The 22,659-nt window shown below is 43.3% G+C and overlaps 1 protein-coding gene across 1 annotated transcript in view; it reads left to right on the forward strand.

Moving 5' to 3' along the window:
* The window catches only part of slc6a8 (solute carrier family 6 member 8), a 23,410-nt gene extending 2,592 nt beyond the window's left edge, over positions 1-20,818 (forward strand). Inside the window, exons 2-13 of the mRNA XM_053424873.1 lie at positions 6,392-6,523; positions 9,286-9,553; positions 10,674-10,806; positions 13,568-13,702; positions 13,842-13,945; positions 14,104-14,228; positions 15,436-15,548; positions 15,901-16,038; positions 16,592-16,694; positions 17,143-17,243; positions 17,331-17,501; positions 17,708-20,818. Of these exons, the coding sequence (XP_053280848.1) occupies positions 6,392-6,523; positions 9,286-9,553; positions 10,674-10,806; positions 13,568-13,702; positions 13,842-13,945; positions 14,104-14,228; positions 15,436-15,548; positions 15,901-16,038; positions 16,592-16,694; positions 17,143-17,243; positions 17,331-17,501; positions 17,708-17,842 (1,658 nt within the window). The 3' untranslated portion in view covers positions 17,843-20,818. The remainder of the gene's footprint in view (positions 1-6,391; positions 6,524-9,285; positions 9,554-10,673; positions 10,807-13,567; positions 13,703-13,841; positions 13,946-14,103; positions 14,229-15,435; positions 15,549-15,900; positions 16,039-16,591; positions 16,695-17,142; positions 17,244-17,330; positions 17,502-17,707) is intronic.
* The last annotated feature ends 1,841 nt before the right edge of the window (positions 20,819-22,659 follow it).

Genomic DNA, 22,659 nt, shown 5'->3' on the forward strand with positions numbered 1-22,659 from the left:
GGATTTATCAGACAGGACCTGAAGCCAGACACTCTCTGTAAAGGAGCATTCAGCTGTTTTAATTTAAAGCCTGAAGGTGGCGTCGCTGTCTGGAAGCTTCACTCAGTAGATCCACCACTTCGCTCCACAGCTGTTGGAGGAACTTCCCAGCGATGGAGGTGCAGCTCGGTTCTCAGCACTTATCTTTCCAGTTTATCTGTTAACTTCCCTACAGATGTGGGGATTAAAGAAACTGCTTACTGATAGATCACAATTTATTATTGTTAACAAAGACTCTTCAATGCACACAAAAGTTAATCTGGGACTTCCACAAGGTTTTTTACTGCCACCATCACTTTTCACTTTACATATGCTTCACAACCAGAAGAAGGAGTCAGGTTCTAGAGGTTCCTTCCTGAAAAAATGAGTTTTTTATCTCTCCACAGTTGCCAAAGTCCTCGTTGTGGGACCTGTTGGTTTCTGGATGATATTGTAAAGTCAATAACGTATAATTTACGTTGTGATTTTGCGTTCTCCTTTAAGAAGCTCCTGAAAACTAACTTGATCGTTGCTTCCCTTTCCACCAGACACTGTTTGTGGTTATTTGTTATCGGTCCTTGAAGATTTCCGAGGGGTCACGGGGAGGAGGGGTTAACAGCCGTGTTTGGGTCCTTGAGGAGGTTCCAGGCGGCAGCAGGTTTACAGCTGCACTGAGATAAGACGGATCAGATCACATGTTCAGGGTCACGTCTGAGGAGTGAGCGTCTAAAACATCCTCGAGTTTGTGGCTGATTCTCCGATCGCAGATCTTATGGAGCTGTTTTTCTTCAGGGAGCTCTTAAATCCTGGATGGCGAAGTGTCCTTGAACTCACCAACAGTTCATCAGAATAATACTGAGTTTAATGTCTGACATGTGACCTTTGACCTCTGTGGGTCGCGGCTCAGACAGTGTGGACAGACTGAGGCTGAGGGTCAGAGTGGGTTGTGGTTCATCGTTTACCTAAGGTGTAGTTGCTTAACACACACACACACACACAGATACACACACACAGATACACACACTTACACACACACACAAAGAGGAGTTCACATTCCTCTGCTGCAACACCCTTCCTTCTCTCCTTCTGTGGATCCTTCCTTGCTGCCTTTTTTCTTTCCTTGCTTCTTCCCTCCTTCCTTCTACACAATCTTCTGACCTGTTCTACTCAACCTTCAGTCGTCCTCTCTTCCTCTTGTCCTTCTTTTCTCCCTCCCTTTTCTCTCTGCCCTTGTCCTCTTCCCCCTCCTCTCAGATAGAGAGAGAGAGAGAGAGAGAGATTTACTGCAGCAGGTACCCTTCCAAGGACAGGTCACACACACACAGACACACACACACAAAGACAGACATCTTTTACATTTTTGTGACAATGCCTCAGTTTATACACTCTTGTATCTTTGTGAGGACACTCTTCATAACCAGTGAACCTTACAGGTCAGGTTGGTTGGGGGGGGCTTTACATTCGTTGTCTTTGGTGGTTTAATTTTGAAGAATCAAGAAACGCGAAGAGTTTTGAAATGTGAAAATATCTTCTTATTCTGAATCTCTTGTGATTCACTCTACCTGGTGGTGTATTCAACTGTCTACAGCTGCTCTCAGACGTGAAGCGGACTCTGACTCAGTTCCTCCTCAGGGATGCAAGTGTGAACTCAAATATCAGAGTGAGATATCAGGGTGATCTAAACATGATCATGAGATCTACACAACAGAGCTGCTATGTCACTTCCTGTCTCTGACCGCTCCACCTCTCACCTGCATCATTTGTTTTAGTTTCTTCTTCATCCTGAGATGTTTGTGTTCTTCCAGTTTCACGTCCGTCACGTGTTGGAAACCTCAACTCGTCCACTCGCTCACATCGTCCGGCTGTTTTCTCACATGGATGCACTCTTGCCTCCTGACACTTAAATGTCAGGAGGCATGAGGGTTCCACAGCCCCCCCCCCCCCCCATACTCCATATCTGAGGTCAATGGTTTCAAGTCTTTCTCGAAAGTTCCAGGAGTTCCTCAAATGTTTTTAAACAGCTGATCGTGTGTCTCAAAGCTGCCAGTCTCACACTCTCATTGGTCAGTTCAGGCGTCCGTGCTCTGCTGTACGTCTCAATGGTAATGAACTGTCGCTCATGGTCAAGGGTCTATTGTTAGAGTCAGTGTCAAAGGTCAACGAATAGATAGTTTCATGACAGGAACTCTGTGTGTCTGTCTGCGTGTGAGAGTGAGATGATTGGCGGCCAAGTGTGACCTCATCATCCCTCTCACCACGTGGACCACAGATTAACAGGAAGTAATCTTCTAATCCTGTTGAAAGACCTCACGGCTCCTCTCCTCTCTTCTGAGGTGTCCAGGTGTGTTTCGAGGAGTTCCACGTGTCTTCCGGGTGTTTTTATGGTGTTTCAGATTTGTCTTAAGGTGTTTCAGGTGTTTTTCAAGTGTGTTTTAGGTTTTCCAGGGAACAGGAGGATGCATTGGACTTCCTTCAGGATGTTACCCTGGTTCAATTGGACCTTGAAGAAATGTCAAAAGGTCTAGAGGGGTTTCTGTTAATTTTGGGAAATATACCTGGTTATTTGAGTCCTGGAGGAGAATGTAGGAGGTCACACTGGTTTAATTAGAGTGTTGTAAAGGTCTGTGTCAGTTCAGGAATCCTTGAGTGCTTGTCAGTGATATGTCATCATCAACTCTGTGCTCAGCAGCTGTTTCCTCTTTTAGAAGCTTCTGTTTCCGGATCAGTGAAACAGTTCAACGGTCACGAACGGGAAATTTACTGTCTTGCTCTCTTCTTGTTGACTTGTGTCACTGAGATCGTCCCGAGTTCATGTGAGCGAGGAAAGAGAGTGTGTGTGTGTGCGTGTGTGCGTGTGTGTGTGTGTGTGTGTTTGTGTGTGTGTGGTTATGTAACTAATATGCTCCTGCAAACAAGAAAAACAGACACAGCAACAAAATAAAAAATGAATCTGCCCTTCGATTCAAACAGATTCAGAGAGTAAAATATTAAAAAAATCAATAATTATATATTTATATAAAGTTAAATATGATATTCAAATGCATACAAGGTCACACAGAATGTGTTACATCACTGAAACATGTGAGACACCATTCATCACAAACACGGCGTTCTCTCTGAATCACATCATCAAGCGTAGATCATCAGAACAATAAATATCATGTTGTGTCTTATGTTTAAAAAAAAACCTCAGATCACATGATAAAACAATGATGATGTAGTGAGCTGCTGAATCATGTTGAGCCCAGCTCAGCCAATCAGGTATGTGGGACAGTCCAGGTGGAGTCTGCCAGAGGAAGCTAAACGCTGCTCACTTAGCGTTTGGAAGATTCACCGGAGAGACGGACAACTTCCACATCAGAGCAGCAGAAGAATAAAAAGACAATGTGGTGAAAGAATCACAAGATTTATGAAGCTACTATAGAGTTATATAGAGAATTTAAAAGTGAGCGAATTCATAAAATGATAAGAAGTTCAGGAGTAAAGGTTTGAGTTCAGAGGGAGAAGGCTGAGCTCACAGCTTCAGAATAATGCTGCCCTCATGTTCTGCCAGTGAAATTCTTTAAATGTGAAGCTGCATGAAATCAACAGTATCGTACATTTATAATAATGTAGCTGTAGAAGTATCCTCAACATTTGCGTTCACACTTGCAGCTCCTCTGGAGAACATATGGAGGAACTGCAGAGATCAGTGATTGTCTGAAGGCAGAATTAGGGACATTTAGATTTCAGTGAGAATGAACATCAGCTGTTGTGATGGTGCGGAGGACGCCGTCCTGGCCAATCCGAGGTCAGCTGATCCGACTGAGTCACCACGTGCCAAATGTGAGAGCGACCGGTCAGGACGCTGCGAGCGGCTGCAGTGTTCAGCGCCACCACACGGCCTTCAGCTGGGGCTGATGGGAACACAGGTCTACCACGTGACTGGAAGCCGGCGCTGCAGGAAGGGTCAGAGGATCAGCTCAGTTACTAGGATTCATCCTGCAGGGTGCATGATGGGATGGACACGTCAGTCAGTGCTGATGATGATGAGGCTGCCGCTCCGTCATTAGCCCTGTTATCAGCCTGTCGGTACTTAGCCCAGTGACTTACCACGGATTAGCCAGCTTAGCTAGCTAACTGTGGCGCTGCAGCTTAACAGGCTAACAGCAGCTGCAGCTCTAAACAAACCACTCCCAGGGCATGTTCGATGACACCCCTCCGGACAGGAATAGGCTCCGCCCCTCAACCGCTACAATGGTTATGCTTCACAATCTCACCCGAGGCCTCTGGCGGCATCGGTTCTGTCCTGTTGACCTAAACTCTACAGGCTAGCATGAGATTTACGATAGTTTGTAAGAGATTTTTTTAACTAAAGACGTTTTCGTGACGAGCTGCAGCAGTCATGAATTTAACCTTTGACCTCTGTAGTCAAAATGTCCGTCTGTTGGTAGTATTTCATACTGTGATGTCATTTCCTGAAGAATCTTAACTTAAGGATTCCACTCACTGGCATCAGCGTACATTATCAACACACAGGGAAGGACATCATCTCTAGTGTACCATGTGCTGAAACAGACAAAAAGAACAGACGTTCAAACTCTTTTGGTTTTTAGTTTCGATCGATTTAAACTAAATCACGAGAACAACAATCTCCCCAGTCAGGCCCCACCAGCAGGGGGCGTCTGTTTCCAGAGTGACATTCAACAACTTCAGGACACGTTTCAATTAACTGAGTGAATAACACGTTTTGGTAAAATTCATACAGGTCCTCTTCTTAGACTGCAGCCTACACTCAGCCTGAGAGGCGACACTCAGGGCTCAGGATCTCCTCTGGAGGCTGAACAGGTTTGAAACCATCAGGTGCAGATGTTCATGTTGACGTGTTGATGGTGAATAAAGTTGTGTTGATTCGAACGTCACAGGAGTGAAGTCCTGCTGTTCTGAGGCGTGAGCAGTCGGTGTGTGTTTCAGTGTGTGTGTTCCAGTGTGTGTGTTTCAGTGTGTGTGTTTCAGTGTGTGTGTCGTTGACAGTGATGAGCCCAAAGTTCTCTGTAATCTCATCAACACTGAGTTAATGTACAGCTGACAGCATTGTGTGTGTGTGTGTGTGTGTGTGTGTGTGTGTGTGTGTGTGTGTGTGTGTGTGTGGATATTCTTAATTAGCTTCCCTGCCACCTCCCATCTTTTTCCCCCAGTCATGATTCACCAGCAGCTCAGTTTTTCGTGCTAGCCTTACACACCAGAATACGTGCTAATGCTAACCTGACAATAACAACTGCACACATTCCCGAATCACAATTTGTCTCATAGATCTTAACAAAGTGCATCATCGTCTGTTCTTCATCCTCAACAAGAGGAAAACCATCACTGTTATTATATGATGCACTGTTTGAATGAATGAATGAAAGAATGAATGAATCATTACTCGTCTCCTTTTACTACGAACTGAGACGAGAGACATGAATGAACAATTAGGAAAACCCTCTCCCTGGTATTTTAATTGGTGTGATCGACACACACACAAACACACACACACACACACACACACGTACACACACACAGAAGGGGGTAAGTGGGTCACAGTGCTACGGGTAACTGGTATGAATGGAATCAAACTGGAATGATGCTGGGAGGGAGGGAGGGAGGCTGGGTGAGAGAGTGAGAAGGAGGAGAGAGAGAGGAGGGTGAGGTGGTTGTGTCGGGGGGGGGGGGGGGGGGGGCGTTTTTGTGCCAGCAGTTATATAACAGCTGCCATTACACCCACTGAGCTCTCATACAGAGATGACGTCCTTTAGCTCCACTGTCATATTCAAACAGAAATGAACCTTTAATTCATTTCCTATTGATTTTCTGTTCAGATCAATATGACAGTTAAAGGAGCTGTCCTCTCTGCTCTCTATTCATATATATATTCATATTTAAGTGTGTTTCCAGCACATACAGTAACTAAGTACAGTACGAGGGAGTTGCAGGAACAGTTCCAGTGACATTAGAGTGTATGTGAGTTGTGGTTTCTCTCATTTCACCTCAGTCGCTCGTCAGCGTCTTTTCTTTTCCATCACATCCTCGACTGGATTAAATATGAAGGAGAACGAGGAGAGATGAAGTCCTTCGTTCCTTCAGAGGTGGAGTCATGACGGAGGAGAAAAGGGATGACGAGGATGTAGGGATGAAGATTCTCCTCCTTCCTCTTCAGTTACATAAAAGCTTGATGTTGTGACGCTGCTGAAAAACACATGAGAAACAAATTACACCCAGTTGTGTAAGGACCGGTCCACGGCTATACACATCACTGAGACTGTATAACCCCTACGTGTGTGTGTGTTTGTTTGTTTGTGTGTGTTGTTTGTGTGATGTCAGTGGATGTTTGATGATGTGTCTCGTCCTGCAGGCGTCTTCCTGATCCCCTACATGCTCATCGTGTTTGTCGGTGGAATCCCCATCTTCTTCCTGGAGATCGCTCTGGGACAGTTCATGAAGGCCGGCAGCATCAACGTGTGGAACATCGCTCCGCTCTTTAAAGGTGCAGTACGCCTAAAAACTCTTTACAAGGATAACTGGAAAACTTCAGGAAGCTCCGCCCACTTACTATCCATCACTGAATCTTACATCTAGGGTTGCAAAGGGGCAGAACATTCCCATGGCAATTTTCGGAAACTTTCCATGGGAATATTCAGCTCGGGAATTTTGAAAAACAAAAATTACACAAATTAAACGCTGAGCACTTAAAACATCATTCAAAACTCTATTTTAAAGATGAATGGAATGCAGAACATGCTGCACGTTGAATTTCAACCCTCCACTGTTCATTTCTCCATCACATGCACAGATAATTCCCAGCATCCTTCACACTACAGCAGGGCTATTGAGGCCTGCTGTAGTGTGCAGGACTAGTCAGGTAAGTTTCGAAAATATATATTAGCATGCTGATTGAGGATTGTTCATATGTGCATCCAGCCTATTTCTAATCATTTATCCATCAATTGTAAAATATTTTTAAAGGCGATTCCAATTGGCCAACTATTTATATCTCTAGCATTGCTTTAGTGTTTTTTTACAAGCTTTTTTCTCATCTTATTCTACAGAGCATTGCCACGTGCACTATCTCATGTGTGGAGCCATTTCACCTCAGCCAATGTAGAAGGAAAGGCTGTGTACATTTGCAAAAACTGTGCAAAGACCTGTGTTAAGAATGACACAGATCCAGAAGCATATAGTCAAGTGCCCAAGTTTCCTCAGGGCTCAAATCAGCCTATGACAAAACAAAATGTTTATATTTATGTCTGTATATGACAAGGTAAATACAGTCAGTTTAAATTACCCACACTAATTCCCATGGAAAGTTTCCAGCTTTGAAAATTTTCCCGAATTTTGCAACCCTACTTACATCGTTAAGATAGTGAGACTAAAACCCAGATCTCAAATTCTATCGAGGTAACAGGACGTTTCATTGTGGTTTTTAAATGAGACATGTTTCCTGTGGCTCTGTCCGTCTCTGCTGGACAGTCCACAGAGGTGGTGATCATGAACCTGTTTATCAGTTCAATGGTAACAGACACAGATCCACACAGTCAGCACTTTGGTTGAGTTTGATTGGACACGTCCGAAAACACACATTCAGCTTTTCTGTGGAGGTTTATCTGGAGGTGATAATCTGTGATCCTGCTCTACGTGCCTTCACACACGGCTGGAAAAGTACCAGCAACACACACACACACACACACACACACACGCACACACACACACACACACACACACACACACACACACACGCGCACACACGCACACACAGACACACACTCACACTCTCACACACCTTTCTTTACCATCTAATATCTTTGTTAGCCCTACAAACCATTTATCAGTTCAATGGTAACAGGAGCAAATGACCTTCTGTAAAGCTCAGCTGGTGTCGGTGGCATTGATGTTGACTCAGTTCCACCTTCACAGTCCCACTCGACTACACCCACGGTCAACACACATCTGCAGTGTAGTTAAACATGAATCAGTGCATTAAATGAATGTAATAAACATGCACAAGTATGAAGTCATGTGACATAAGATAGGCGGCTAAAACTGACCTCAGATCAGATGTTAATATATCAGAATCAGAATCAGAAAGTATTTATTGCCAGGAATTTGCTCTGGTTATTGATGTATACAATGAACATAGAAACATAAAAACATAAAAACACAATAAATACAACACACTTAAGAAAAGCAATAAAAATAAACAATATATATTTACTCACTATTTACTTCTTATTTACTCCCTTTTTCTAATGTTTATACAAAGTAACATTTATTTAGACATAAACATATCTAAATAAAATATATATAATAGATAAAAGATGTAAAAAGTGAAGTGAAATGCAAGATGCAAGACAGTGAACAGTGTAAGATTGCAATATGCAATGTAATGCAGTATAATGTAATATAATATAATATAATGTGTTAATTTAACACATCCTTGAGGTGTGGGGGCGGAATAAAAGTGAGAGTCAGGTGGGGGTGCCGGGCCTTGTTGATAAGGCCAACTGCAGCCGGGAAGAAGCTGCTCTTGTGGCGGGAGGTTCTGGTTCTGATGGACCGCAGCCTCCTGCCCGAGGGAAGAACCTCAAAGAGTTTGTGACCCGGGTGGGAAGGATCAGTCACAATATATATATATATGTGTGCAGGTATGTTCATTTCTCCTGTATATAGATTATGTGTCAGTGAAGCTTTTTGAACATGTAGATTCATTTGAAGATGAGGCCTCGTTTGTCTTTGTGGTTCAATCAAGTTCAGTAAAGTGTGAATGAGTCTTTTTGGTCTTGGCTGTGAATCAGCAGCGATGGACCACGTGGTCCCCCCCCCCCCCCCCCCCCCCCATACTCACGCTTCGTCTCAGTTTCTGCTGCTCGTAAACTCATAAATGTAGATTTGCACTTTTGAACCAGTTCACAAGCAGGAAGTGGAACAACTAGACTCAACCGTTTCACTGATTAATTCATCAAACATGTTTTTAGGAAGGAAACTGTGAACATACTCTGCCGAAGACAGAACGTTTATAAAACAGCTGGAGTGGATGTAAATAATCTGGAAGCACTTGACACCAACGATGAAACAAATGGAGAATGTCCTCCCACCGGCCTGTAGCTTCTAAAACTTTCTGAACATTCAAACTTCTCAAAGTCGTGCGTAGAAACTCAAATTGAAAAACGGTAGAATGAGTTTAGACACGTTACACATTTGAAGTCACATAAAGCGACTGACTTCATATTGTGTCCTCGTCCTCTCCCTCAGGTCTCGGGTACGCCTCCATGGTGATCGTGTTTTTCTGTAACACCTACTACATCATGGTGTTGACCTGGGGCTTCTACTACCTGATCAAGTCTTTTAACTCCGTCCTCCCGTGGTCCACCTGTGACAACGTATGGAACACGCCCAGCTGCATCGAGGCCTTTCATCATCAGCAATGCAGAAACAGCAGCCTGGCCAACATCACCATCGCCAACAACATGACCTGTGACGACCTGGCCAACTCGAGGTCGCCCGTCATCGAGTTCTGGGAGTAAGTTCTGGTTCTGATCAATAGATGGTGTTCTATCGGGACCCTGGGTCAGATTGTTTGTTTGTTTGTTTGCTGGTTGAACTGGTCTGGTGATGATGGGTCACACTGGTTTTGGTTTTTTAATATTCTTCAACAAGTTTTAGTTCAGAGACAAGAAACTGTATTCTCACTTTTCAATTTGTTGTTGTTTTTAAGTTGATCAGATTTTTCCAAGAATTAAATATGGCAACAAATATGAATATAATTTGACATAAGTTTTTAAAAGTTTTGAACATATCATTTAGTATTCAAGTTCAGATGTGAATGATTCGTCCTGCAGTTCAATCACCTCCAGTTAGATGTTCTCTTCAGGCTGTAAATGTCAGGCTGTTGCCTCTGTAATTCAATTTCAGGCGAACAATAAATATTGTCTTTATCATTTTAGCTGCAGGAGGTGAACGGGCACGATATCCTCACAAGGTTATAAGAGAACATGAGAGATAAGTTACATGAAGCTGACTGATATCAGACTCAAATCATAACCAAACTACATTAATCCAGAACCTGCTGCTCACATCTGGACCGAGGACAGACGACTGACACTCACCTTTCAAATTCTCTGGGGATTTACTGAGACACAAATAACAAAGCTCACAGACACATTAGTAATAATAAAACAAAAACAAGAAAGGACACATTCGTTAATAAGATAAATATATAAAAAAAAGCTCGATACAAAGAGTCAAACAAAGTTTGAACTAATTATGAAATAAATCTGTGAAATCAGGTCAAAGATCGTTGAAATTCGTCATCAGAAGCTGCAGAGACAACATGATTCAAAGTGATTAGCTAATGTTATAAAGAGTTAAATCACTGACGGGAGCTGAATAACACTGAGGCACAAATATCTGGATGTTTTCAGTTTGAACGCAGCATCAGGAAACTTCGCAGAACAACTGAATCACGTTTGTGTGTGAAGAAGAAGAATTCCTCTTTGTCGGTCTGTGATGTTCAGGTGTGAATGTGTTTGTTTCTGCTGCTGCCAAACCACAGCGGCTCCAGAATGAACACTGAGATCCAAAGTGACCAGATCTCCGGGTTCTGGACACAGTGGAATGAAGCCTCTCGTGTGTCTGTGCAGGAACAAGGTGCTGAACATCTCGCCGGGTCTGGATGTTCCTGGGAGCTTCCACTGGGAGCTCATGCTGTGTCTGATGTTCGTCTGGGTTCTTGTTTACTTCTGCGTCTGGAAAGGAGTCAAATCCACCGGGAAGGTAACACAAGCTTCTTTTTTTTTATGTCACTATCATCATTTTAATAAATATGAATAAATAAAAGTATTTAAAAGGCATTACCGACATTTTAACTGGATCTGTAAAAACTGTAGTTTCAGTCTGAGTCCAGCAGCTTCACACATCGATGACTTTTACTATAAAAAATAATTAATATTCTTTTGTGAAGCCGCTCCCAAGGGGGGGGGGGCAGGTGCCGATCGAGTCAAGTCCAAACTTACTGGAGATCCCCCAAAACATGTGATATGTTCTTTAGATGAGTCACTTATCTTTTTGGTCGCTGTCTTTGCTTTAAAATAAAATCAAAACATTAAAAACCTACTAAAATGTTCCACTTTATTAATCATTACAATATAAAATGTTATTGCTATGTATTTCCTGTTGAAATTCTCTTAAAAATAATAATAATAATAATAACAATATAAAGAATATCAGTGCACACATGACAGGCTGTCAGTTTAACTGCTGCGTTTCATTACAGTCACAGTTGCATAACCCCCCCCCTGTGGTCAGAGGTCACCTGACAGCTGATTGATCCGCTTCATCGTTTCAGTGACACAGAAAATTCAGATCACATATCAACGTGTTTATTTTATTGTTGCTCATTCTTAAGTAAAGGTACTTTTAAAAACAGATTAAAATCCTGCACTGAAAATGTAACTTAAGTTTATTAGACAAAAACATTTCCTCCAAATTTTTGGAGTTAAAGTGTATGATGTCGAAAATTGACCCGGGAGTGTTTTAAGTTATGAGTTTAGTTCATCAATAAAATTAATTCATTCATAAGCAGAAGTTTGCGGTTGTAGCTGCTCCTTTAAAACTACAACCTTCAATTGATCGAGACTGTGGAGCCTTGATTCACTGTGTGTGTGTGTGTGTTTGTGTGTGTGTGTGTGTGTGTGTGAGTGTGTGTGTGTGTGTGTGTGTGTCTGTGTGCGTGTGTGTGCGATGAGACTCGTACACACCGATGTCACATGGCAGGCTCATTGTTACTATGACGACAGGTGGGGGTGGGGGCTGTGAGGTGGCTGGCTGGGATTGGCTGTCCTGCGGGGGAAGGGGGGGGGGGCAGCTGGACTCTGCAGTGGGACGTGACTGAGACACACAGAAAATACTTATGAGCATGTGCTACAAACCCCTGGTGGCAACGCACGGCACTGCAACTACAGAAAATATAACACCTTCATCATTTTAACAACAACACACAAAATACAAACACACACAACACAAATGCCGACAATACACACATACATACATACAACACAAATACACACTACCCAGCCGAAAAGACTGATACGTGACACAGGCGACACTCTACCCTTTAACACGAGGACACGTCTATAATTTCAAAAGTCATTGAACAGCAAATTTCTTTTCTGAGGCATCATCACAATCTTGATTTATACGACACACTCACAGTGTACAGAGTGATAACAACTATCTTTATATGATATTATTATCACAGTAATACTGATGATGCAATGATTATGTCTTCAAAGTGTCCTCAATATAAAACAAGCTGTTCTCTCCAATGTTTAGATTACTTGGGTTGAGTTCATCTTTGACTCTAGATAAACTTCCATTTAAGAAATTATTTATCTAACCGTATTTGTTTATTGACGGGGGCTAAAGATATTAATCTGTTACTGGGAACTATATTCTGAATTTATGTTGAATTTTGATTCACTTGCAGACACAGTTCAACATCATGAAATAACTGATTCTCAGAACAATCAGGTGAGAAGAAGCTGTGACCAAGTTACAACAGCACAGGGAGAGATAATGATTACACATGTCTTTATATGAGGACGACCCACAAGCTGTGTGTGTTTGTGTGTGTGTGTGTGTGTGTGTGTATGTGTGTCTGTGTGTGTGTGTCTGGTCTCACGGCTCTCTGTACCAACACAAACTCTTCACAGTGTTGATCATCAGCAGGACACTGAAAGATGAGTGTCAGGTCAGGTCAGGTCAGGTCAGAGCAGAGGGAGAGAGAGGGAGAGAGAAAGAGGGAGAGAGAGAATGAGAGAGAGAGAGAGAGAGAGAGAGAGAGAGAGAGAGATCACTTTACTTCACTTTATTAGCATGTTGAGACGTATAGAAAGATTGACAGGTGATTCCTTCATTCCATCTGGGAAATTCTCAGTAAATTATAAGTTAATGTTATACTGTGAAAACAGGCATCATACAGTTACTGGGGGGGGGGGGGGGGGGGGTGTGAGTGTGTGTGTGTGAGTGTGTGTGAGTGTGTGTGAGTGTGTGTCTGCTCAGATCAGGATCAGATTTGTTTTCTTTCAGGTTAAAGCATCATTCACTCGATCAGTTCCAGCTGCAGCTCAACATGAACCCAAACTGATCCCAGGTTGAGGGACACTGATCTGTTTCTGCACCAGATCTCAAACCACTTGTTACCATTTGGAATTTCTTCATGAAACTTTACATTTATTTAACTTTTAATGTTTATGCTCAGAAAACACAGGACTTTCCTCAGACTGTCCATCGCTGCTGCTCCTCCGTTCAGCCTCTGTCTCAAACACTTGGTTTTAGCTCCTGTCTCTTTAAGACCCCCCCCCCCCCGCCCCTGATAAATACCAGTCTGTTCTGATTGGTTTTGAATTGTGAAATATTTCTTCCACATCTAGGAAAAGTCAGCCGCCACTTTCGCTTTACCTGGCTTTGTTAGGGGGCGTGGCCGACCAGCCGTTAGGTGTGTATTACACAAATAACGTGTGTGTGTGTGTTTCAGATTGTGTACGTCACAGCGACCTTCCCCTACGTGGTCCTCGTCATCCTGCTGGTCAGAGGTGTCACTCTACCCGGAGCCTACGACGGCATCATGTACTACATCAAACCTGATTGGTCCAAACTGCGGGAGGCTCAGGTGAGACGTTAGTGGAACAGAAACCTCCAATCAGATTGTCCCAGAGAGACGCTGCTCTGGTTCACCTCTCCACGTTAACCAATGATGTGATCGCATCACACCTGTGACCTCTGACCTCTGACCTGTGACCTCTGTGTAGGTGTGGATAGACGCCGGGACTCAGATCTTCTTCTCCTACGCCATCGGACTGGGAGCTCTGACAGCGCTGGGCAGCTACAACCGCTTCAACAACGACTGCTACAAGTACGACACACACACACACACACACACAAACACACAAAGCAAAGAATGATGACTCTGGAAAAACATCTGTTCATGGTGATGTTTTGTATAAATGAGTCTTGATCATTATCTTGATTATTGATGGATGATTAATTGATCTCGTTTCTCGTCTGCTGCAGAGACGCCTTCGTCTTGGCTCTGATCAACAGTGGAACCAGTTTCTTCGCTGGTTTCGTCGTGTTTTCTATTCTGGGCTTCATGGCCAATGAGCAGGGAGTCGATATCTCACAGGTCGCTGAGTCAGGTAAACACACACACACACAAACACACACACACACACACACAGGTGTTTCTCTCAGATATGCTCCTCCAGCTTTACTGAACATCAAGGGGTCGTTTGATGATATAAAATGAGACGTCATGATTGACAGCTGGTGGACCCGTGTTCTAGTCTTGATGACACTCAAAGCTCTTCACAGACCAGTTTGGCCAGTAAGACAGTCATGGGCAGCACTTTCTCAATCAGCACAGCCGTCAGGAGCAGTACTGGGTTCAGTGTCTCGCCCAAGGACAAGAAATACTCCTCTGACAGCAGATCACTGATGGTTCAGCTCATCCCTCACTGAAGCCTCAGTTTACAGGATCATTATTATAATAATAATAATAATAATGATTATTACAGTTGTTATTAGTATGATGATTGTTGTAAGCCTCTTCAAATGAAGCATCTCAATATAAGACTGTTATAAACAGTTGGCGGAACCAGCTTCACATGCTGCAGTCTGAGGCTTTCCATATGAAGACTGTGTGTCTGTGTGTGTGTCTGTGTGTGTGTGTTTGTTTGGTACAGTCTTCAGCTAACTGTATATTTATTATTAGCAGTGAAGCACATGATGGCTAGTCACACACACACACACACACACACACACACACACACACACACACGGTTATATATAGTGTCTCCACAGAAGGTCTGAGGCTGCAGCTGTCTGAGAGACTCACTGAATCTGTTTCGAGACTCCACCTCCTCTCGGCCAATCACAACGATTCTAACATATATGATATACATGATGGAGAAATATTACAGTTATAATATTGTGTGTGGTGTGTGTGTGGTATGTGTGTGTGAGGACTTGAATCTTTTTATTCTGATCTCGCTGTAAAAAGAACAAAAGTAGATCCTCTTTACCCTGAGGCTTGCCTGACACGTTTACAATGGTTTAAAGTATTAGCATCACAGCGTGTGTGTGTGTGTGTGCATGTGCGTGTGAGTGTGTGTGTGTGTGTGAGTGTGTGCAGTATTAACTGTGGGATTAGTGAACCAGGCCCTTTCACCTCACGACATGTGACTCATCTTTATTTCATGAGGCTCTGCTCAGGAAACCCGTCGACACTCTGACCTCCTGAATTTGGTTTGTGTGAAGGAGGCGATGCTCACAGCTGATTGGATGAGATGCATGTCAGTCAAGTGCAGGTTTAAAGGTGTGTTCAGCCTCTAACGTGTGCTTCAGGTCCGGGCCTGGCGTTCATTGCGTATCCGAAGGCCGTCAGTCTGATGCCGGTGGCTCCGCTCTGGGCGGCGCTCTTCTTCTTCATGCTGCTGCTGCTGGGGCTGGACAGTCAGGTGAGCCGCTGCTTCATCGCACAACAATCAACACAAACTGTGTTCAGACATTAGAGAAAATGGTGTCGGACATTTCCTGGGATTTGTCTTTCGCCTGTGAAGACGGCAGCAGGAGGTTCCAGAGCCTCTGGTGATGAGATGCCCGTGTGGATGAGCTGATCTGTCCACAGCAGAGTGAACACGTCATGTCTGGACAATCTGTACATTGAGATTTATTCAGTTAGTTTTGTTAATTCCTTATTTTCTTTGTGTCTGAGCTGCTGTATCTGGGGACCCTCCCTCAGCGGTTGGATGAAGTTGTTGTGTCTCCTCAGTGAGTTTGTGGACATTGACTCAGTGTCTCTGTCTCCAGTTCGTCGGGGTCGAGGGTTTCGTCACTGGGATCCTGGATCTGTTCCCCGGACACCACAACCATAAATACAAGAGGGAGATCTCTGTGGCGATCTGCTGTTTACTGTGCTTCATCATTGATCTCTCCATGGTGACGCAGGTACGTTACACACACGATTTAAGTTCACGCAACACTAAGCAACAGCTACTGAGCAACAGCGCCACCTGCAGCCACACGTGTGAATTAACTCAGCTCTGTGGCCGAGTGATGAATTTATTTTCACGTAGAGAAAAAACCAAGAGCACTCTGAATGCTGAATATTACCCATGATCCTCTGCTTCCCGACCCAGAAGAGCTGCGGCTGAGACAAATCCACCAAACTCTGTTCAGAATTATTTATGTTTCCAAAGTTTCCTGCTGAATATTGGAGATAATCTCTGGTTTTTAATAACTTCAGAGTGTTTCTAACTGATCTCAGTTCAGCTTCACTCTGCAGCTGGTTGGGACAGTCTGTGACTCTCAGTCAGTTGTTCTCTCAGGAGATGGAACCCACTCAGCAGAGTCACACAGAACAGACGCTCAGGGAGAGAAGGAGGAAACTTTCTCATGTTCACACTCACACATCAGACTCACTTTCACCAAGCTGTGGTGTTCGGTTAAGACAAATACACAAGCTGCTTTTAAAACTGGGTCTTTATCTGTCGTCCTGCAGGGAGGGATGTACGTCTTCCAGTTGTTTGACTACTACTCGGCCAGTGGAATGACTCTGTTGTGGCAAGCATTCTGGGAATGCATAATAGTTGCCTGGGTCTACGGTATGACACACACACACACACACACACACACACACACACACACACACACACACACACACACACACACACACACACACACACACACACACACACACACACACACACGGTCAGTGAAGTATACTGTGTCAGTTAAGTATGTGATCTTTAAATAAGTGCAGGAATAATTATGTAACATGATGTGAAGGTCAAAGTTTAGTCTGTTAAAGTAGAAATGATCCTCGTGGTTAACATGAGCTCATAGTTTATTCCTCCCTGTGAAAAAAGTTGTCGAACATGTTGGTAACGTGCGCTGGAGTCAGAGAGGAGCAGAGATCTATGTTTATATACATATATATATATATATATATATGTATTATATCTGTTGATGTGTTTGTTTCTGCAGCGTATAAACCTTGTGCTTCTGTCTCAGACGGTTCAGTCAGGACTTTGTTGATTGGTTGTGTTGCAGGTGCTGACCGCTTCATGGACGATGTGGCTCGTATGATTGGCTACCGTCCTTTCCCCTGGATGAAGTGGTGCTGGTCCTTCATCACTCCATGTGTCTGCCTGGTGAGACTGAACCAGAGAAAACACTGAGTTCTCTTTTCTTTAATGAAAGATCCTGTTTGTAAATGTTCTCCCTCCTGTTGTCTTCAGGCCATCTTCGTGTTCCACCTGTTCAACTACAAACCTCTGACCTACAACAACGTGTACGTGTACCCGTGGTGGGGCGAGGTGATTGGCTGGTGTATGGCCTTGTCCTCCATGCTCTGCATCCCCGTCAGTGTCCTGTACAAACTGTTCAGAGCAAAGGGAACATTCAAAGAGGTACATCTCAAAGTTTGTCCAGTAGAAGTTGATGTTCAGTGGTTTCCAGGCAGCACATTCCTTAGGTCTAAAGTTTTACTGCATGAGAAACGTGGTAAATGATTCGTGTCAGTTCAGCCCGTGAAGAAACAGATTGTTACTCTTTAACCAATCGGAGCCTCTGAGCTGACGTCACATGACCTCTGATGTTTCTTGCTGTGTTGCAGCGCTGGGCCCACCTGACCACTCCGGTGTGGGGGGGCCATCACCTGGAGTACATGGCCCCCGACGTCAGAGACCTGACGCTGATCTCCCCCGGCACCGACGACAACAAGGTCATCATCTTTGAGAGCGTCATGTAGTCTGGGCTCCACCAATCACAGAGCTCCATCTCCATCCATCCCACCGAGCACCTGGACCTCAGAGATCATCAGCTGATCAGAGCTTCATCTGCTTCTCGATAGGAAAACATCTGTCCCTCAACCAGAAGGTCTTCTCACTGAGGGCGTCAGGTCCAGCTTCTTCTCTCCTGGATTAATGGATTCAATGGAAACTTGTGTTGATGGGGTTGTGCAAACACACACCTACCTACCTGTTAGAGGGCCATTACACACACACACACACACACACACACACACACACACACACACACACAGACCTGTTAGACAGCCATTATACACAGACACACACTCTCTCACACACCTTTGACCTCTGTGTGTGTCGAGGCCATTTGTTGAGACAGAATTTTAGACAAACAGACTGAGCCCCAGAAAAGAACCGAGGTCGTTTGCGTCGTAACAGGAATTAAAACGTTCGGTCCTTCAGTCACGTGATGAAACCATGAGACGTGGTCACTTCCTGTTAAGACTCATTTATTCTGACTTTATGTCCGATGAGAGAAACCCCCCACAGACTTCAATGCATCCTTTACGCTGCCATGGTTTGTGAGCAGTACATCCACTAGAGGGCAGCGTTTCTGAAAACAACAAAAAGCCGTCGCAATGTAAACGTCGACTCCAATTCACCACTCAAATTTCTTCCTGCTGGTCATCTTGCTTCAACCATCGGTTACACTGCCCCCAACGACTCCCTGTGGTACTGCTTCAGTTTGATTCGTAATGAACGCACAGTACAGACAGGAAGCCCCCCCCGTTCTCACTGTACTTATCCAAAGTTGAGACTAAATGAGCCTTAACAGGTCAAATAAAAACTAAAGGTTTCCACCCTCATTAACATTCCTGTTACGGGGTAACCATCGGTCCCTGAACTCACCACGCTGCCAGGAAGCTGAGCTCAATGAGCCCGGAACGCATCATCAGACTGATCCTGGTTCTGCTTTAGTCCTGAGTTTTACTTTGACCTTTAACCTTTGACGTCTTTGAGTCTGTCAGCACTTTATTTGACACTTTGATTGTTCTGAATTCTGAGGTTCAGGGTTTCTGTTCTGTTCTCAAGTTCAATACTGTGAATCACCAGCTCCGACTACCGATCCCAGATCAGTCCTGACTGCTGGGCAGCGTGTGACTCTTTGACCGTTGACCTCTGACCTGTCGCTCAGAGGCAGATCCTGAATCAGAGGGAAGGTTCCAGTGAGGATTCAGTCGTTGTGTTTGCTGATGAGAAAGTTAAATTCATCTCAATTCGAGCTCAACATTGTTTTTAGATCCGGAAACTTTCAACCAACAGAGACGACAAATCTAATAAATGCAATAATCAATAATCACTTCATTGAGAGAAAAGGCCGAACATTAGTTCAACTTCTTCATCATTCTGATTATTTTCTCACATTTTACAGATCGATGATATTTGATCAACAGACGTTGTGTAAACTACAAAACATCACAGACTGAATCTCACTGGATCTGACCTTTGACCCCCCCCCCACCCCTATTTTTCGGTCGACTGAAGTGCCAAACGAAACGATTCGCGCTCGACGCTGCCAAGAATCATCTCTGCCTCGTCTCCTCAGTCTCGTGAACGCTGAGCTCCGCCCTCGTCACAAACGGAAGCCGTCAGTAAAACGTTGATCGGAAAGTGTTCACGCAAACCACGCATCGCACTCAGGGGAGATTCAGTTTCTCTCTCACGCTGACACGTCGCTGGAAGAGAGAAACGTCATCACGCAAACTGGTCGATTTACCTGAGCGGATTTTTAAACATCATTTTTCACTCATTACGAACAAGTGAAAAGAAAAATTTGCTACAATGTTGAAAATCGGTTTTAGCGTCTGTGGTTAGCCTCACTGGAGAGCGACTCTCGCGTTCCCCCTCCGTCCAATCAGCTGCTGGCGAGAGGAGAGGCGGGGCCTCAACGTGATGCCGAGCGTTGCCTTACGTCGTTGTCTTAAATCTCGAGCCGAACGCTTGACGAGCCAAACCCGGAGCCCTGCAGGACATCCTGTGTACTGCTCCGGCTCACATCCGACCAATCAGCAGTCTGCACGGGCGTGTCTACAACTCTGTCTCCTAGCAACCAGTCACCTTCCACGTGTCACAGGGAACGATCGGAATCTAAGACGAAGCAAAACTACATGCAACTGCACATTGTTATAAAATAATGTTGCCAGCACTTTTAAATAGATTTGTGTTAGAGATTATGTTTTGTTTTACATATTGTAAAAAATAAATCAGAGATTTATTTTGTGGAGGCTTTTATTTTGCTGATACATAAACTCTGACAAATATATATATTGAATATCTTTGTGTGTATCTATATTTGCTGCAGTATGTAAATGTGATGACTGTGAAGAGGATTTCTGATTGTTCACGTTGAGCCAGCGAACACGAGCAGCGAGCTTCAGGCTCCTCACTCCTCACGATCAGGAGGGAACCTGTTTGAGCTTTTTAGGAAAATGTTTTGTCAGCAGGGGGCGACGGTGGAAAGTGTTTCTGGAAACGTCTCCCGCCTCGTCCTGTTTCGTGTCGCAGCTTTAAAGGTTCTCAAACATCGAGGAAAATTAAATAAACTGAAAACCTGCAGGAAGCAAAAAAAAAAAAACTTCAGACGAAATGAAACGTGGAAGTTGAACGTGTCACATGTTTGTGCGTCTGTGGTGATGACAACCACGCATGTTGTCACAGAGAGGCCTTGAAGTTGTGTCTCGCTGGCTGAGGTGAACAAGCAGCGAGGGGCGGGGCTTATATTTGGCGAGTTTGCTGCGATGCAGTGATGTTAAAGCTTCGAGGCTTCGTGCTGAACACACGACGAAAGGGAATTTACTTTTCATTTACTTTTCTGATTTCTAATTCTCAAAGTGCTTAAGTGTTTGATGAGTTTGAGCTTTAGAGGATTTTAGTTATTTTTTTTCTGTGTTTTATTTTGTTGAATATCAGTGTTCCCCCCCACCCCCCCCCAAAAAAAACTATAATTCTGTCTGCTTTTCTAATTTGATCAAAATGTACTTGCACATATTTTACATGTCGACAAACGAAGAATCTTTTAAGATTAAAAATAGATTCATATTTGAGAAGTGAAGCTGCTGCTGGTTCACTAACATCAACTACATATCCCAGCATGCAGTGGGACTGAAGAACACCTGGACGAGTCCAACACTAAACCTTGGTTCCTTAAAGAAAACGATGATTCTTCAGGAGAAATTAAATCAAACAATCATTTGAGGATTAAAAACTTCTGCCGGTTTGAACGAAATCATTTCAGACTCAGAGAACTGAAGATGAACTTTGTCGTTTTCAAGACAAGAATCTGATGATTTCAAACTAAAAGCAGATTTAAAGAGACAGTAACAGAGATTATTCGTTAAATGATTAGAAAAGTTGTCGTAGTCGAGTCTGAAGTGCCACTAACGCCACTAATGAAACTAACGTGAGGCAGTATTTTATAGAAACGTCTCATTTTAAACTTTTATTTTCAAAGTGAAGGTTTTTTTTAACGGAGCCTCGGAGGGTTGGAGCCTGAAAAAGATTCAAATCTGCAAATGAAATTGTACATTTACCAAAATCTGATGTTGTTTCATGTCATTTTGTCTTTGTGCTCTTCTGCCAAAAAAACGACATCATGTTGTGACGTTGCTTTTGAAGAGAGACGGAGGACGGCAGCTGAGGTCAAAGGAAATAAGAGAGAAAATCATCAACCGCTGGTTTGAATCCTCACGTTTACTGTGATGATTCTTTCAGGGTTTGAGGTTCAGCTGGAGACAGACCGATGTCCTCCATCCGATCCCTCTCTAGAACATGAAACACGTCTGAAACACGTCTCAGTATTTGTCTATGAACCTCTTTAATTCTGCTGCTCCACTGATTTTTCCCTTTTAAACGTTTTATGTTTTTATGGCTGAAATGTCAAATGAATACAAAGATCACGTCCTTCACCACAAAGCTTTTATAGAGATAAAATATGTTCCATGTATTTTCAGCCTGTTCTGTGGCGACAAGGAAGATATAAAATACAAAAATGGATTTATGCAGATTTAATCTACTGCTGTGATATAAAATATTTTAAGATTTAAATGAGATATTTTGATTTTAATATTTATTAAAAAAGTATAAAAACTAATCGAAAGTCACTACATCTTTTCTTGAAGCTGTTTATTTTGTATGGTTTTATTATAAAGATTTATTCTAGTTAAATGATTATTTTTTGCAAATATCAGATTTTTATCTAAGTATTTTTACTTTGCTTTTGAAATCTCAGACTTTTTTTTACGAGGATCCCTAAAACTTAGATGAATATGAAATATGAGTGAAGCCGTCATCAGTCTGTCTCTAACACTGAGTGATGTCACAGTGATGTCACAGTGATGTCAGCTGATTGACAGGTGACTTATGCTGTAAACCATGGACGTATTATAAGAACTGGATACTGGACAATAACATTTCAAAACGGCGTCTGAAATGTTTCAGCTGCAGTACTACACGTGGCCACTGGGTGGGGCTGGCTGAGGTATCCAGCTCTTCTTACGTTGATGGTGTGAACTGAACAAACTATGCAAAGAGTCTCAGCTCTGAACTTTTCTGTGGTTTGGACGAACAGTGACGGAAACGACTCGAAACGATAATGAACCAACGAAAAACTTAGTTTGATTCATAAAACAAAACAAACGTTAAAAATGATAAATGATTTGTGTTTCTCCCTCCAGACTTTCAAAGAATATTCAGCGAAGCCACGATTACAGAAAATGTTTTCAGACAAATGAAACCAATACATAGAATCTAAATTATT

This window comes from Pleuronectes platessa, chromosome 6 (assembly GCF_947347685.1).
Source record: "Pleuronectes platessa chromosome 6, fPlePla1.1, whole genome shotgun sequence".
In the NCBI taxonomy this organism is placed as follows: Eukaryota; Metazoa; Chordata; class Actinopteri; order Pleuronectiformes; family Pleuronectidae; genus Pleuronectes; species Pleuronectes platessa.